This window comes from Varroa destructor, unplaced genomic scaffold (genome assembly GCF_002443255.2).
Source record: "Varroa destructor unplaced genomic scaffold, Vdes_3.0 BEIS01000001.1, whole genome shotgun sequence".
NCBI lineage: Eukaryota > Metazoa > Arthropoda > Arachnida > Mesostigmata > Varroidae > Varroa > Varroa destructor.
The window spans coordinates 69,436,953-69,453,211 of record NW_019211454.1 but is presented as its reverse complement, the minus strand read 5'-3'; the positions used below and the strand labels follow the sequence as shown (position 1 = coordinate 69,453,211).

The window sequence follows — 16,259 nt, the reverse complement described above, 5'->3', positions numbered from 1 at the left end:
GAGTAGTTCGTTCATTGGTGTATCAGTGGATCACAACTAAAACTGTAGATCGATAAGTCAGAGGGGAAGGTTTTTAGAAAATGTACAGAAATACTATGTTTCATTGCAATCGATTGTAGATAATCCGTTGGTAAATCAATTGAGTAAAGTTGCTAATTGATCCTTCCAAGGCCGTATACCACTTCTCTCTACCAAGCTACTCATCACTGTCTTCAATATTTGCCTTTGTTGGACATTTGTCCAACAAAGGCTGGGGCTCAGGCCTTACTAAGTGCTCAGATCACACCTATCCATATGATCGGTTGACAATCAATGGTTGGTTACCGTCCTCTGGATTTGGCTATTGATGTTTCAATACTGTAAGCTTCCACAGCGGCATAAACAAAAACACAATTGCTTCTTATATAGATAATTACCATGCGCAAACATAAACAATCACTAAACAGGCTATTAACTATAAATTGTTAACGACCATAAGAATAATAGCAAACACTAATTAACATAGGCATACAAACGCCAAGTACACTGTATAGTTAGTTTCTGTGTGTGGGCTAAGTATACATCTAGAATGGCACTACGCTAGCAAAAAGCAAAAGAAAGAGCTGTATGCTCGCCGGGGTCGTTATTAAGAAACTACAACGTGTCCATCAATGTAGTTCATCTACAATATATACATGTAGAATTATACATAATTCTTGAAAGTAATACATTACTTTCATTAGAAAAGATTTTTTAAAATCGCATATAAAACATTAGTGCATTTCGACATTACTGAATATCTCTGCAATAGGTAGTATTGAAAAAACCGTTTGCCGGATAATGATATAGAGTTGTATGATTGTTGAAATAAAAATTAGTAATATCAGTAACAACGGTGTTATTACCTGGCCTTGCTTGTAATTCCATCGTTTATAACTTTTGTAAAAAAAAATCGGGTTAGCTCTCGGCCCAGTGGACGTCTACAACGATAGTAGTTGCGTCGGGTTCATTTTCGCTGTCGTTTCTATAGGCCCTTACGACTCAACGTAAAAGCGGAGAACACATCAATTCATTGTTTTCTGTTTATTATATTGTAGCTGAGGCATTCTGCCCCCGGGCTGACCGCCATGGATTGAAGCACGTCTACGCAGTCGGGTGCACGTAACTATGTCCGTATCTTTACATACAATTGTTACTCTTTTACACAGTTTCATATTTATGGTACACGCTGTTACAGTTACATTGTAAATAACGATGACTAGAAATAGATATATCAGATAACAAACAGCGAGAGTTGAAACAAAAGCGTTCGAGGTCTATTCTTTCAACACTTTCTACTAAAACGAGTAATGGCCAACTACTGGACAAGTTTTCTTCATCAAGTAATCTTCTGCCGTCAAGATTATGTCTGTATAGCCTTTCGAAAATATCGCATATCTCGAGTCCTGCCGGATCGGCTTTGGTGTTATTTGAAAACTTAAATTCGGTAGTGATAAATGCGCTAAACTTGTTCGAATGCTTCTTTTGCTATGATTGAAGATCAGTGAAGTTTTTACAAAAAAATTCGCTTTACTTCATAATTAAATTACGGAAAATATAAAGGCACATGAAAGGAACATAAAAATATATGCTGTTTACGGACAACCAAACAAAGCCCAAAAAAACCAAACCAAACAACTCAAAAGATGTCTGAAAACCTCGATGTGAAAGATGATCTCAGTAGTGGTCGACCAATTGCGGAAAAGCTAATGACATCATTACGAAAGTTAAATAAAATTGACTCGTTTAAGTAGCCATGAACTGGTGACATCGCCAAGGAACTAGACACTGATTATAACACAGTCTTCAATTCATTGAAGACAGTTGACTAGAAAAAAAAGCTCAATGCTTCGGTGCCACGTGAATAGGCGCAAAAAAAGTTCACACAAACGTATCTACATTTACTAAACTCCATAGAAATCAAGCCATCTATAAAATTATAGATCACGGGTGGATTACATGCGACAACAACAATAAAAAAAATATGCCTTGTAAGCTGCGGCAGAGCCTAAAATAGCATCAAAAAAAGGTGGTGCTACCTGTTTGATGGGACTGGAAGGGAATCGCGCACTGAGCATTGCTGTCGCCTGGAAAAATTGTTGTAACAAACCTTCATTGCCAACAAGGATCAAGATTAAAACAGGCTTTAAGAGCCTAGTCTAGAAACGAAAAAAAAACGACCGGAACTAGTAAGCAGAAGAGCTGTCGTCTGCATGACATATCACATACATTTTTAACTACCCGGCAAAAATTGATAAAATTTAGGTGGGAAGTTTTAATGCGTCAGCCGTATGGTCCAGATCTTGCATCGTCAGACCATCATTTGTTTTCGTTTCTGCAGACCTTTCTTAATGGTGTTCATTTTACTTCAATGAAGGGATGAAGAGAAAAGGCACAGGATTTCTACGATGATAGGATGTAGTGCTACTAGAGAGGACAGATGCTATCGATCCAAATGTGGCATACTTAGTTTGATAATATTATTATAAAATGTTACAAATAATCGTTTAATTTTTGTTTGAAAATTATTGATTCCCTACAAAAACCCAATACACCGACTTCTTCTCTGTTACCGACAATGCGCGGTGGTTCGAAAACAGCTGGAATTCAAAAAATACATTAAATTGAGATAGTGTTTGTTGAACGAATGCTCAATAAACTTGAGTGAGAACTCTCGGAGCAAGACGTGTATAGTACGCTAGATACAATCGCATAGTAGAAATCTCCGGATTAGATCAATGTTTCATCGGAATGAATGCTAAATCTGAATGAAATTAGCGTTCTTTTCTGATCGCATAACGTTATGCTACAGAATTGTTGCTTGCAATAAGGGGCTAATCTAGAATACCAATCGTGTAACAACGTAATGCCGACCCTACAAAGGCTGGCAGGACCGAAGAACAAGCGAACTTGCCCCACACCGACGTCTGGGCTCGAACGTCGTTTTTTAAAGCAGCGTTTGCCATTGGGCCCCTAAGCTGACCAGCGTTGCCATCCGGCCAAGTAGCCACTACAAGCGTTACCCAAGATGACTAAAAAAAAACCTCAAACCATGTGAAATTGTGTTTATGGCCTTTAAGAAAGCCTAATCACTTCCACGTTTCTCGTCATCTGTTGTCAGTCTATTGCATTCGAAATCGATGAGTAGGACAACATACGAGGAACAGGCGGTAGACTGACCACAAAAAGTGAAGGTGCCCAATAGTTTTCAGGGTGCATCGGTCTGTTTCGACTGAATTTACCTCAGGTATTAAAAAAAATGGAAGATCTCTCAATGCACAATCTTTCTGTCCGTTTAAATATGCTAGCTAGCTAGCTCTCTGTATGCGTTTACAAGGGGAGTAACAGCGAGATGAGTCGAACGTATATAGTATCCAACTATTATAATCGAAGATAACTAATAGCAATACTAGGTAACATAAACAGCTAAAAAAAGACCTTCTAAATGATCCGTTTAGACACACAAAATCCATCAATTTTGCATCGTGCTAAATAAACGTTCAAGGTGAACTTATGCAACGACAACTTTTTACCGAATCATCAATTGTTATTTATGACAGTTTAAGTTAACCTAATAGCATCATCGTATGAGTAAAACACAATCAAGACATATAACAATTCCGTTTAACCTCGTACACACAAACACATGTAAATAACAACATGTGATGAGAAATAAACCAGTCGTAAATATGAGGAATCACGCTAGCTAGCTAGCAGAGACATGGTTCCCTGAAATGTATGTAACAGTGCAAAGACTAATAACAATAATTCTACTAATATCCATAATAATGGTGGCGCTATTAGCGCTGATGGCAAATTCTGAAATAATAACATCGACGCTTGCCTGGTGCCATTATTATTGTTATTGTTATTATTATATCGACTCGTGCTGGCCCAGAAGCAGTGCGCCCTGAACAACAACTGATATAAACAGCAGCACCAGTCACAGTCGTCATCACAACGAACAACAGAAACGCTCGAAATGTCAAAGTGCAATTCCTCTTATATTCTTATTGCGGAGCGATTTTCTTCACGTGATAAATAATCGGTGCTTTTATTATTTGTTTTGATGGTCGTTGTTGCAATGCTGAATGTGTTCCTTCACCCCATAACAGTCCTATAGAGGCATTGCCTTCATGCTAAATTTTGCAGGCCATCTGCGGGATTTCTCTAGTGATACTCTCAGGTTGCTCGACATCGCTATCTATACAAGTTTCAATCTTCGTGAGCCTTGTGAAGTTTGTTGCCGGCCGTGAACATATCGACGTAATTATTATTAGCGTAACTTCAAATGCCGAAGAAGCATCTTTTGTTAATTACTGTATCCTTCAATTGCATTTGTGTTAGCGATAATGGCGCTCACACGTTATACTCTAGTGCATATACAGGAAAGTTCACGAGGTTTGCCTTAGGGGCTTACAAGCGACGAATCTCGCTGCTGAAGTGCATGGGATACAACTAGCCATCTGTCCTCGTTAACGTCTCAACGCACGGACGAGGCTCTAGACATTTGTTTCCTACGAGTAAAAGTTGCTTCTAGCAATGAGCATTTATTACATTTCCACCAAAGACCATCATTAAATCGTATTATGTATCCTTTTAGAGCACTGGAGTGTGTGCATTTTTTTGTATCGTATTTAAGTGTTCTAAGAAAGGTAGATTGCAATAAAAATAATGTTCATCGTATTTTGTATCGTCATTTTCGATAAACTTATTCCAAATAAACAAATTCTATTAAGAAACATTCGAAAGTTGATCACCCCCCTGCGTTCTAGCAATTTCTATGGACGGTATGATCTGCCCACATTGTAACTGCTCGATTTAATATTGTTTATTTAGAATTATAGTACAAGTTAATAATAAGTCTATCAAATATTCGCATGTCTGCCCGGCCCTGTCGGTTAACAATAATAGCGATGCTAAATGTCCAACACCTCAGTCCACTTCAATCTCTTCTCGATCTCAATACAGATCAAGACTGTCTAAGTATATTCTTTTGCATAGGGGCAACTTAGAGCTTTCCTATTTAATTTAAATCATTCCACGATGCAGACTGAAACGCTATCCGATGCTGCGCACGTCTTTCCCCCATACATATGTGTCAACATCAAATGGCACTTCACGAACTCACAGGATCATGTAATGTAGTCGGATTTTGTACAGTTCTGTGGTGCTTCGTCAAACAATGAGTCGACCACAATGCCAAGTAATTCCCCAAAAAAAACTTAAATATGTGGAACTTTAGTTTTTTTTATTAACTTACGGTATAAATACCTGCTAGAATATGATGTTAAAAATGTTTTCAACTGCATTGTAACTCTCTGCAGGCTTCTTCTATTTAAAGTAGCTCTTTTTCTTTAATTACAAATATCAAAGCACAACAAACAATAGCCAAGTACATCGAGCTTACCAGACGCTAAATACTTTAATTACTCCGTAGTTATTAGCGATTTAGATAAATACGATGCTGATAGTTCAGAATCATATACTTTGAGCTGCACTTTAAATTTTAGATAACAATTACATTGTTCTATTGGGCAGTACATTACCACAAGCAAAGAAGGTCCTCACAATTTAGGCAAGTCTTTTCAGTGTAGCCCGTTGAACCGGGTGAAGACCGCGGAGGTACACCGCAGTGGAGTGGCAGGCTGCAGTCCGCTTTTTCGGCACTAAATTTTCTTTCATTTGTCAGCTAAAGTAAGTTGAGGTGTTAACGAGGTGCAGCGGCCACCAGATGTATGTAGTGCGTGTTACAAGATGCATGACATCAACACACATTGATATTCGCAGCAAAACCACAAGCCCCTCAAGAGACTACAGTGCGTTCCTACAATACAATATACACGTAGCAATTTGATGTTAAACTTGGGGTAACTGGCAAGTGGCAGAGAGCACACAACAGTGAGCAGAATAAAGGGATTACTGTTTTTTATCAGTGGACTCGAGCGGTCTTTTTCCCTATTTAACATATCTTTGGTTTCGTTAGTTGAACGACATCTATATGCTAGGGTAAGATAAGTTCTTGCCCGTAAGTCAATACGCTAATTTTCATCACGAACATTTTCTTCGTGCTGAGCTTTACTATTAAAGCCTTATGTATCGCCCTTTTAAATATCAATTTCTCTCGGAAGTAACTAATTACAACTTGTGACAGAACGCGGGTTTTCGGACACGATATGCCCTCTTAATATCAAGCAATACTTCATCCTTGCTTGCCTCGCAAACGTAGAAATTAATTAAGTTACTATAACTTGAAGGAAAAATACTTTATGTCAAGTTATTCTAAACAAATAATCTAAACTTTTTGGCAATTTTCTACTAGAGTGATTTCGTAACGCAATCACTCTAGTACGCAGCTTGAAGGAACCTTTTCCCGCCTAGTGCCTATTATCAGGGTTGTTCCTTAATGATTACACGCATTTACATTGGGTCATAAGAAACTGTACAATGTTGATTTACGATCCTAATTATTATATCCTTTATGTCTCCATTTACATTAGCTTTAACAATCTGTCGATCGTAATAGTGACAATAGCATAACTCCTAGTAATAACTATAATAACGCGAAGTATTCCAAGAAGAAACGTATACACCGTTCAACATATAGTTTTTTGAACGTTCCTTTTACGGCGTAATTAATCGGACAATTGAGTAATGGAGAGAATGAATCTGAAGAACAAAAGAAATTAATTTGAAAATGCTATTGAAAATATAAACGTATGGCAGAAGTACAGAGACAAAGCTTCAGATCTACCACGTCATTTAAAACTGGATATATAATAAATTTTAAATAGACAAAATTTTTCAGGCTGATCACAGACGATGGTTCGAAAGGTCGGGAACATCAACTAGCCTCCTCGGCCAAGGACGTTTCGACCCGAAAATTTGCATGACGGTCAGTTGATGAGCTCAGCATCAGCAAATCAAGTTTCCATCGCATTTCAAGGTGTTATAAATGGGAAAGTTACATTTCAACTAGAGTAAATGTTATCAATGAAGATAATCCAAAGCGAAAAGGACCATTTTGCTAACGTACTTGGAAAAACGTGAACAGCATACACAGCTTCGATAGGGAATTGTCTTGAGTGATAAAGTTACAGTGAAATAATATGGTACAATTAACTGATGTAATTGCTTTTATTGGGTAATTGTAAATCTACATTGTTACGTAAAAGCACGACGTAAATTTGTCAGGGATTACGTTTCAAGCAAAATATTCATTGGATATTTTTTGGACAGGGAAATAGTTGCTGCATTCGGAAGGACTTTAGTAAAGCCTATTTTTACAAGACAAAGCAACTGCGCACTGTCATCGTGATGTAAGAGCAGATCTCGACGAGAATCTCTCAAACAGATAAGCTGGGTGAAGATATCTCGTAGACTACTTTGTCCGTTCCCCAGAGATGAAACCAATCGACTTTTGTTGTGGAACTATCCTAAACATGTCTTTCATGAAATGAAATATCTTACATGGGCGTACGTTGAAAAATTCTACGCTGAAGAACCGACGACCTCGTCAAATCGGAAAGCTTCAATCGAGCAAAAATGCACTACAACACCAGGTGTAGTATTGTTAAAGTCGGTAGTGTATTAACAAGAACGGCGGTAGTTTACATATATTCAGCAGCAAGAAAAGTTTTACATTTAATGCAAATTCATTAGCAATTCAAATATATAAAAATAAAAACTGAAATCACGACCATCTCAAGTGTTTTAATTCCAAATTAAATTAAAGTGTTTTAATCTTAAGAACACCCTTGAAACTATTACCTTTTATGTAATGGGTTAGTGCAATGACTACGCTGATTATATGCTTTATCATAGCGGCCAGTAAGCACATTCTCATAAGCAGCCCTAACATCATAATCGAGCTATACATATCTATATGATTATTTCCTAGTAACGCCATCGAAAAAAAGTAGATGTACAGGTTGTAGCAATGAAGTGAAAATATGCCTATATGTAATTGAATAGATATATATATATGGCACTGATCATTGTTGTTATTGGTCGCCATGTCAGTTGAAATCGGTATTGGCGCTGCTATCGGTATGAATCGTTTTTCGATATTATTCAGTTACGGCGCGAATTATGAAATCACGGATATAAGAACAACAGCGCTAATAATTATCATATATAATTATTATTATTATACACACAACAACATCATTGTCAACGAATAATTAAAAGGATTAATCGGTGTAGTTAGTTGAATAGTCGTCATTCAGCTGTTCTTCCCCTACCAGACGCTTCAAAGAAATATTTTACGTAAATAACCGCACTCCCGAGATTCCATAACGATTTTCTGCAGATTAGTGTCACTGTTAACTATAATTCGCAAAGATGGTACAAAAACTACTTTGGCAAGCCACCATCGTTCAAGGGCTACCAGTGGAACAAGCGTCATATCAAGGTCAAGCGTAACTACAAAGCCGTTTCAGAACTATACCTCGCAAGTAGCAATTGACTCAAAAACAAGTCGGATCTAAAACGACTGTATATAAATTGATAATATAAATGTATATAAGCTAGAGTATAGGAAACGTACGGTTGTCTGCTGTTCTCACACACTGTGTAAGATTCATAGGTAAAATATTTTATTGCTCCAATCTGATTTACATTAGGTACTCATAAAAGCATTGCATCCAAAACAACAAACAAATGTTGTCACTGCTAAGTGACAATATTGAAAAATTGTTAAACAAAGATGTTTAAAAAAAAGATGTATCTATCATAATTTCGCTTTACAGCTTAGAATTGTACACACTTGCACTACATTTGGCGGCGTTCGGTGTCGCTATTAGATTACTCACGTAAAAGCTTAAACCATGTGCACCAGCACGTAGGATACTTATCATTGAACCCAGGTTGAAACCTATTTGATCGGGTTATTAACCTGACCATCACAGCAACTAGTTAACTGACACTAACGGCCAAACGGGGTCTCGCGACAATAGTATGGTATATAATTTCTGTGAACACGAAGTTCGTGAACTCAATAGATCTCATCAACAAACGGGCGTCATTCATTTCACGATTGAAGCACTTTAGATTTATTTTCGACCAAGGTCATTAGGTAGGAGTAATATAAAAATGAGTTATATATGACCATCTTCCGGATTCATGTACAATTTATTGGCCTTTTGTCAAAAACCCTACAGTTTTCAATGTACCTAACAAAGACGTGTGAACAATTAATCCCTTTAAGAGAGGAGCTATTTGTGATACTGAAATAATTTTCCAACCCGTGTTGTTATATACATTTCAAGGCTTTTAACGGAAAAATATGAAGAAGCGAAAAATAAGCAAATACATAAAGCCTTCAACCGCACAGCCTGTCTATATGCTTTATATATATGTATATATATATATACATCTGCTAATAACAGTAATAAAAACTAAAAGTACATATGTTGTCAAGAACATGCGGCGTTTTATGCGACCCTGCATTTGTTCAGCTGGCAAAAAATAGAAAACCATCGGAAGCGTATAGGTTCATACCATCGCATCCTTAACCAGTACTCCTGCGCCTGACTTAATAAAAAAACATCACACTTAAGGTTTCATCTTTTTTGACGATTCTTTTAGTTGTTTCAGAAACAGATTTTTTTTGCGGGATGAAAAACTGCTTAACACTGTTTTTCTTCAGGAATTGTCCTAGGCTATCTGATGTCTGCCTGTCTCATTTAGCAGCTAAATACCAGCAGTGAAGTAAACACAAACATCATAGACAGTCATAAGACTGCCTTCTGTTTTCAATTATTAATGATGAGTATTATTACCAGGCAGCTTTCTAAGACAAAGGGAGGCCCCGCTTGGTAGATTCCCTTACTTTAGCAATAAAGTCGGAAATCTAGTTACATAAAATCTCTACAGAAATCGTACACAGATTGGCAAAGATGCGTACAGGGGAATATCTGCTGTACATGGTACGGTCTTCATAATAACTTAGGTTTATTTTATGTGGCCTAATAACAGTAATCATAATGTAACATTAATCTGATCGATTAATAATGGTATTCTAGTATAAATATATAGCTTTTACACGTTCCATTTGTAGGCCTCAAAATAATAGGTATTATAGGGGTAACAATGATTTCAAGTAAAATATATGAAATAGAGAATCTAGGAACTAAAATAATTAATATATATAATTACAAAATATTAATAATAAAAATATATTTTATAGACAAAGGTATCAAAAAGGATGATATGAATAGATAAAAGAATTATATCTGACCGATAACAAATTCGATTTATTTATTAATTTATACTGGATAGGGTGAGAGAAAATTCTGTCCATGTTCAAACGAAATACAGGCGCGGGGTGAAGAATCGTCATTGTTTTCGTTCATTGGTTGTAAACTATATAAAGACAACTTTTTCATCATTACTGTAAACGTGGCAGGCACGTACCGCAATTGATTAATAAATGATTCACAATAGATAGCTACATAAGACGATACACTTGAATGAATGTGGGGCATATCTTCCTTTACCATTTTCAAATGGTATTGCTATAAAAATGTGCTATAAAAAATGATAACTAAAAACTGTTGAAGCTTAACACTGGTAAACCCCGACGTGCATGCACCTTGTTTACGAAAAAGCGCGTTCTTTATCTTACAAGTTAATAATAATTAAGTCCGCTTATAACAATAATGGCCATATTGAAAAGTCTTTTTTCGAATACGATCTATAGATGCATTGATCCTCTCAAGCGAATTTCTATGCTCCGCCATCCTATCTTTTTCTCGTCGACCATGTTTTATTTACGTGGTTTTGATTATTAGTTTATTAGCAATTCCTGAAACTTGCTTTCCGCAGAGATCACAAACTGAGCTGTACGTCTAGCTAATTTGTTATATGCTAAAACTTCACTCTGAACTATGGGACACCTCTCTGTTCTTCACAATACCAACAAGTACGCATGCGTACGTACGGGCGCGGATTTGTAGGTGCTCATAGGGCGATCCTTAAGCAATCGTAGTAGACTCACGGAAACAGCCGCCGCTGCTGCCAGCGTCCCCACCATTCTGCCAGATCACTACCAACATTGAAAGCATAGCAGAATAATAACAACAACAACAACAACAACGATATCAAGAAGACGAACGTTGTTCGCATCAACAACGTCGATTCACTGCATTCACGGCTCATCTCGGTATCGCAGTTCGACTCGATCATATTCTGATGAACGCAATGTGTGCCATAAAAACGTATCATCAGCAAACAATATCTGGTTGAGTCTATTTGTCTACAATGGCTGTTGGCTGGATCTGACTTTGAACGTTTCTGACGTAATCACGCCGCCGCCCAGTAATTGCGCCCACTTTCGGCTCACTGCCAGCCAGCTCGCGATACTTAGTGTGCGTTTGTGAGTCTATGAGCTCTTTAGGGATAGAAGTGCAAAATTAGCTGCCGCCGAGTGTTACGGAGAGCGCACTGTGAGTACACAAATGCCATGTGCTGCAGCAGTCCGCATGTCCATGCACCACGGCTGTACGCCATGGGGTCAAGGCAAACGGCTTCATGGTATCACACGGACTAACTTCTTAATGACACTGAACAAGACTACGGCACCAGTAGTATTCGTCTCATGCTGGAGACCAGTCGTCAGAAGCTATGCATAAGGGTATTTGTTTAATCGGATACAATTCAAAACATTTGCTTTAACCGTCAACAGATGCAGCGGCTGCTGCTGCTGCAGAAGCACAGGGAAGCTCAGTCTTCCGACCACTCCATGGTATTCCATAAAATGTTAGCACATGCTAAGCGGGTAAGTTACGTCGGTACTGCTGTTAAATACATGATATCCTTCAGACTTATAGGTACATGCGTTATTAGTGGAAGAAAATCATATACCTTTTTTTGACACAACATCGGTCTGAAGTTCATCACCACCTGTATTTAGCGCGTGTTCCTGCAGCGAGAGAGAGAGAGAGAGAGAGCAGATATCTCAGCTGCAGACCGCCGATCCAGGCTATGGTACGATACGCATAGAAAAACAATCATTTTATTCATCGATTTTCCGAGATTCGATCCCACGGATTACCGAACGATATTCTGTAGCCTGCCTCCTCTCAGATTTCGAGACAACTGCGCTACCTTCTGGCCCGTCATAATACCACGCAGCTGTTACTACTCCGACTGCTGCGCAGCGGACGACCGACATCGACAATGTATACAACTACTAGGTTGACCAAAGCCAAAACTAAATCATGTATTATATTTGTTTAACTTTATATTGATAATAATAAACTAAACATGTGCCATTCTGATTTACGACTTTCCGCTATTTGTATCCGGTAACGTCAAAATTCTACACCACTGCAGAACTTTTGTGGTTTTTGGGTGAAAAATTGTGACACGTAATTTTTGCAGCCAGCACCCCCGCTGAAACCAAATAAGCTCGGCTGATGTGTTAAAATTTCCCGTCCAAATACTCTCAATTTCCCGGGAAGCTATGTGATCTGGCATGGTCACGTTAGAAGACGTCTTTTCCGCTCGTTAGTTCAAACTTTTATAACGGCTTGCACGAATCCTCTTAGCTGTTCATAGTAGAAGAATAAATAGCGGGTCAACCGTTTTGTTAGGCGGCAGCAACTCATAATGCACGATTCATTTTTAATCCCATCAAAAACACCGCATCATCACCTTCTTCAGTATCTCGCCTAACGTGGGCCTTGTTGCAAATTGTAAAACTCATCTGTTTTACCTGCACGTTATCGTACGTGATCCCCTTTTCATCAATCGTAATCAACTGCTTCATTCAACGAAGGTTCGATTTCGTTGAATTTTGCAGAGCTTCGCAGTTGGGAATACGATCAAGTAAATTGTTTTACTTCACAATTCGTGTGGTATTAAGCTTTTTTGTAGCCAAATGGCTTAAAGCTATTGATGGACGTTTAGTTTTTTCTTTTTTTAGCGGTATCATGGCTACTTAAGTGTTGGTCCTGCTTACCTTGTGCAGGGATTTCATTAACTTTATCGTAATTGGTCGACCGCAACCGCGCAGAATTTCACATCGAAATTTCCAGAACGAAAGCAACCGAACCATCTGCGAGCGATCTTTTTCCCACAACGCATTCTTATAATAGACAACGCAATTTTTTTTATGAACCTGGGCAGCGTATGTGCCTTTAACGTAATAAAATTATAAAATAGGTCGAATTTTTGCATGAATTTCACGAATTTTCAGGGTGCTCCTACCTAAGTCTGAATATAGGCATTCCAACAACTGTAGCACATCTATTACCTCCAGATCTCAGCTTTCAAATGACACCAACGTCGGCCCAACGCAATTGATATTAACTAATATACGTGACTTTAAAGCAATCTAGCTAGAACGGTCAATAGTTTTTCGACAGCCCAATATTTAGTACCACCACCGTTGCAATAACAAACGGGAAAGCTCACTTATGCCAGTACGATAAGCGCCTTCCAAACAGTCTGGTGAATGTGAGTGCCATAGTAGACGCTACTGTCCAAGTAGTAATACAGCGGGTACTCATTCTAAGGAGAAAGAGTCTACAATGGCAATTGTGCATTGCGCCGATGAGGGTGATGAAAAGGACGGGAACTTTTTTTGATGCACAGCACCAAACTGTGTGAATTGCTCCACCGACAGGGGGCGTACGCACATAGACACGCGCACATACATACACACACGAAAATAATATGTAGACAGACAAACAGACCGATGTAATACAGATAAAGCAGACGACGCGATGAGTGCATTGCCAAACAACCAGGACGCAGCTAGTTTTCGAGTCGTGGGCGTCTTTGTGGAGAGGCAGGAAAAGAAACTACTATTATACGAGCTGGAAACGTTTCGACGGCTCAGTTATTCAACGGTACATGCGGCCCTTAAGCAAGCGGGCCGCATAAGTAGAAGTGACGTTTTGTCGATTAACACGTCTCCACGTTCTTAATTTTTACGGAACAGACCCGCGGGTTTTGCGTCATACTTGCTTTGTATGAATATGTGTTAGCTAGGCTGATTCATTTCTTTAGGCCGAGCAGACAACAAGTACCCCATTGGAATAACCTTGCTTCGCCTAACACATTACTTTTCTGTAGTTGTTTTTGTAGCATGTTTTAATATTCTGATTCACCAGAGGATTCAGTTAACACTTAAATTTTTTTTGCTCATGGTATGTTGGTTTGATCAAACGGTTTTTAATGTTGGACGATTGACTCTGCTTCGGAAACGCACCTGAATAGAGTCGGCCAACGTCAGCAAGGCTGAAAGCTTTCTTATATTTTGTGTCGTTAACAAATCGTCATATATTGGCGACAGACATTTTGGCACTTTTCGCTGAAGATGAATTAGAGAACGATTCACACGAGAATCTATTTGCCGTTTCAACTTTCCAATTGGTATCTATTAAAAAATCGCTCAAAAATCCGCATCTTCATTCCTCTCCTTTCACGTGGACAAAACAAACCTTTCAATGGGGTCTTAACCTAAAATATCCATTATGAGTATAGGGATGTGCATTGCACGTTTGCACAGCCTGTCGAAGAAAAAACCGCATGAAGAAAAAACCCTTATATACAACAGGCTTTCGCCCTTCGGAAAGCATTTTGCACAAGAAAACTGACATTTGTGCGACATGCAGCGTATTTTGATACATCTTAGTGAGAGCTTTCCAATTGTTATAAAAAAAACAAGCTCTTCTTCGTCTGTCGGGAGAAAAATCTTTAATAAAAATCGCACCAAAAAATAGCTCACGCAATTTTCCTCCGGGCATGTATAAGACAACCCTGCAACAAAAGACAAAGCAAAAATTGCAAAAAAACGACCAATTTGCTTAAATTAACGTATCTCCGCCTCCCACAAAAAATGCACATCCAATGGATCGCAAAAAAACATCCAAGAATATACGTTCTAACTATATTCCAAATAGAAATCTAACGATCTGCCAAAGACCAGCCCGATCCGACCACCGAAGGGTGGATTTTATTCCGACAAACAAACAAACGGATAGATTGATAGATAGATAAATAATCATAATATCATATGGCATAGTGGGATTATGATACGTGTTTATGGTTTTGTACCTTATGTGGAAACACTCTCGGCGGAAGGTTTTTGATTGACATATATATATCACTATTGGCACATTCTATGACATTTTTTTTTAGTATTTTAGACAGTAGCTTACAAAGCGATCGTAGTTTCCTAATAAAAGAATGCTACGTTTACGTAAAAATAGAGAGCGTCAGTCTTGACTTGAAGAACGCAATCTACTGATCATTCGACTGTAATGAAACGATAGCTTCCGCTGCCATCAGCAGCAGCAGAGTGTAAAAAGCTTCTGATGTCCCGTCTCTCTCTTGCTTTCGGTCTTGCGCTCTTTCTGTATACTACTAGTTTGGCAAAGATGCTGCTGCTACTGAAATACGGTTATAATGATGGCTACAATGACGGTCATGGTGTCGGCTGTCCGTGTCACGGAGAGAACAGAGGCTTTTCTGCAACCCTATCACTCTGCCGTTTAGTGTATACGTGGAACAACAGTGTGACCAACCATTTGCCCGCTTGCTTGCTCTCTGGCCAGCGCGTATGTAGCGGATAGCGAAACAGGGGCAGCTAAATCAGCAGTAATGGTAGCTGATCGCCGCCGTTAAGCGGCCCCCAGCCCCAATACATCGTTGCCAGAGTTAGTGAGAGAGAGTCTGTCTGCCTCTATGCTTGTTGTGCTACTGAATGTGCAAAGTATGCTAGGCTCACAGTAAAAAAAAGTTAGGTACAATAATTCCTTTGCATTGTGTTTATGTACATAGTGTTTGTTTTAGCTAAAAAGGGAGCCTCTTCAAACAATACGCATACATACAATAGCGCTCAGACCTATCAAAGTCATTTGTTAGCAATAGATTTTCATAATCTAAATTCAAGTTAATCTAAGTTCACTTTAGATCTCGTTCAAACAATGCTGACATGACCTCAACGAGACGGAGGTATTCATTTTTGTTTCATTACCTGTTTCACTACGACAAGCCGCTTATTGAGGCAACATCCAAAAAAATAAAAACCCTATTTATAATTAACTCTGCTATCTACGTCTTTGCATACGCCTTGCGGCCATCTGCAGTCGTAGCAACAACACACACGCGCTGCGATTGCTCAAGTAGATGCCAACCAAACTTAATTGTTGTGCCTCTATTGTTACGTAAGGCGAAGTAATAGTGCGTCGCGTAACTGGCGACACGAGGCAAAAGGTAAATATTGATGA

At 38.6% G+C, this 16,259-nt stretch overlaps 1 protein-coding gene across 5 annotated transcripts in view; it reads right to left on the bottom strand.

Annotated features, from left to right (window-relative positions):
- The window catches only part of mtgo (miles to go), a 65,747-nt gene that overhangs the window by 44,149 nt on the left and 5,339 nt on the right, over window positions 1-16,259 (bottom strand). Inside the window, exon 1 of one of the 5 annotated variants that reach the window (XM_086977200.1) lies at window positions 885-921. The exons of the other annotated variants lie outside the window; for them this stretch is intronic. Coding sequence (XP_086833326.1) covers window positions 885-906 — 22 coding nt within the window. The 5' untranslated portion in view covers window positions 907-921. Of the gene's footprint in view, window positions 1-884; window positions 922-16,259 lie in introns of those variants that run through there. 5 annotated transcript variants of the gene reach the window in all.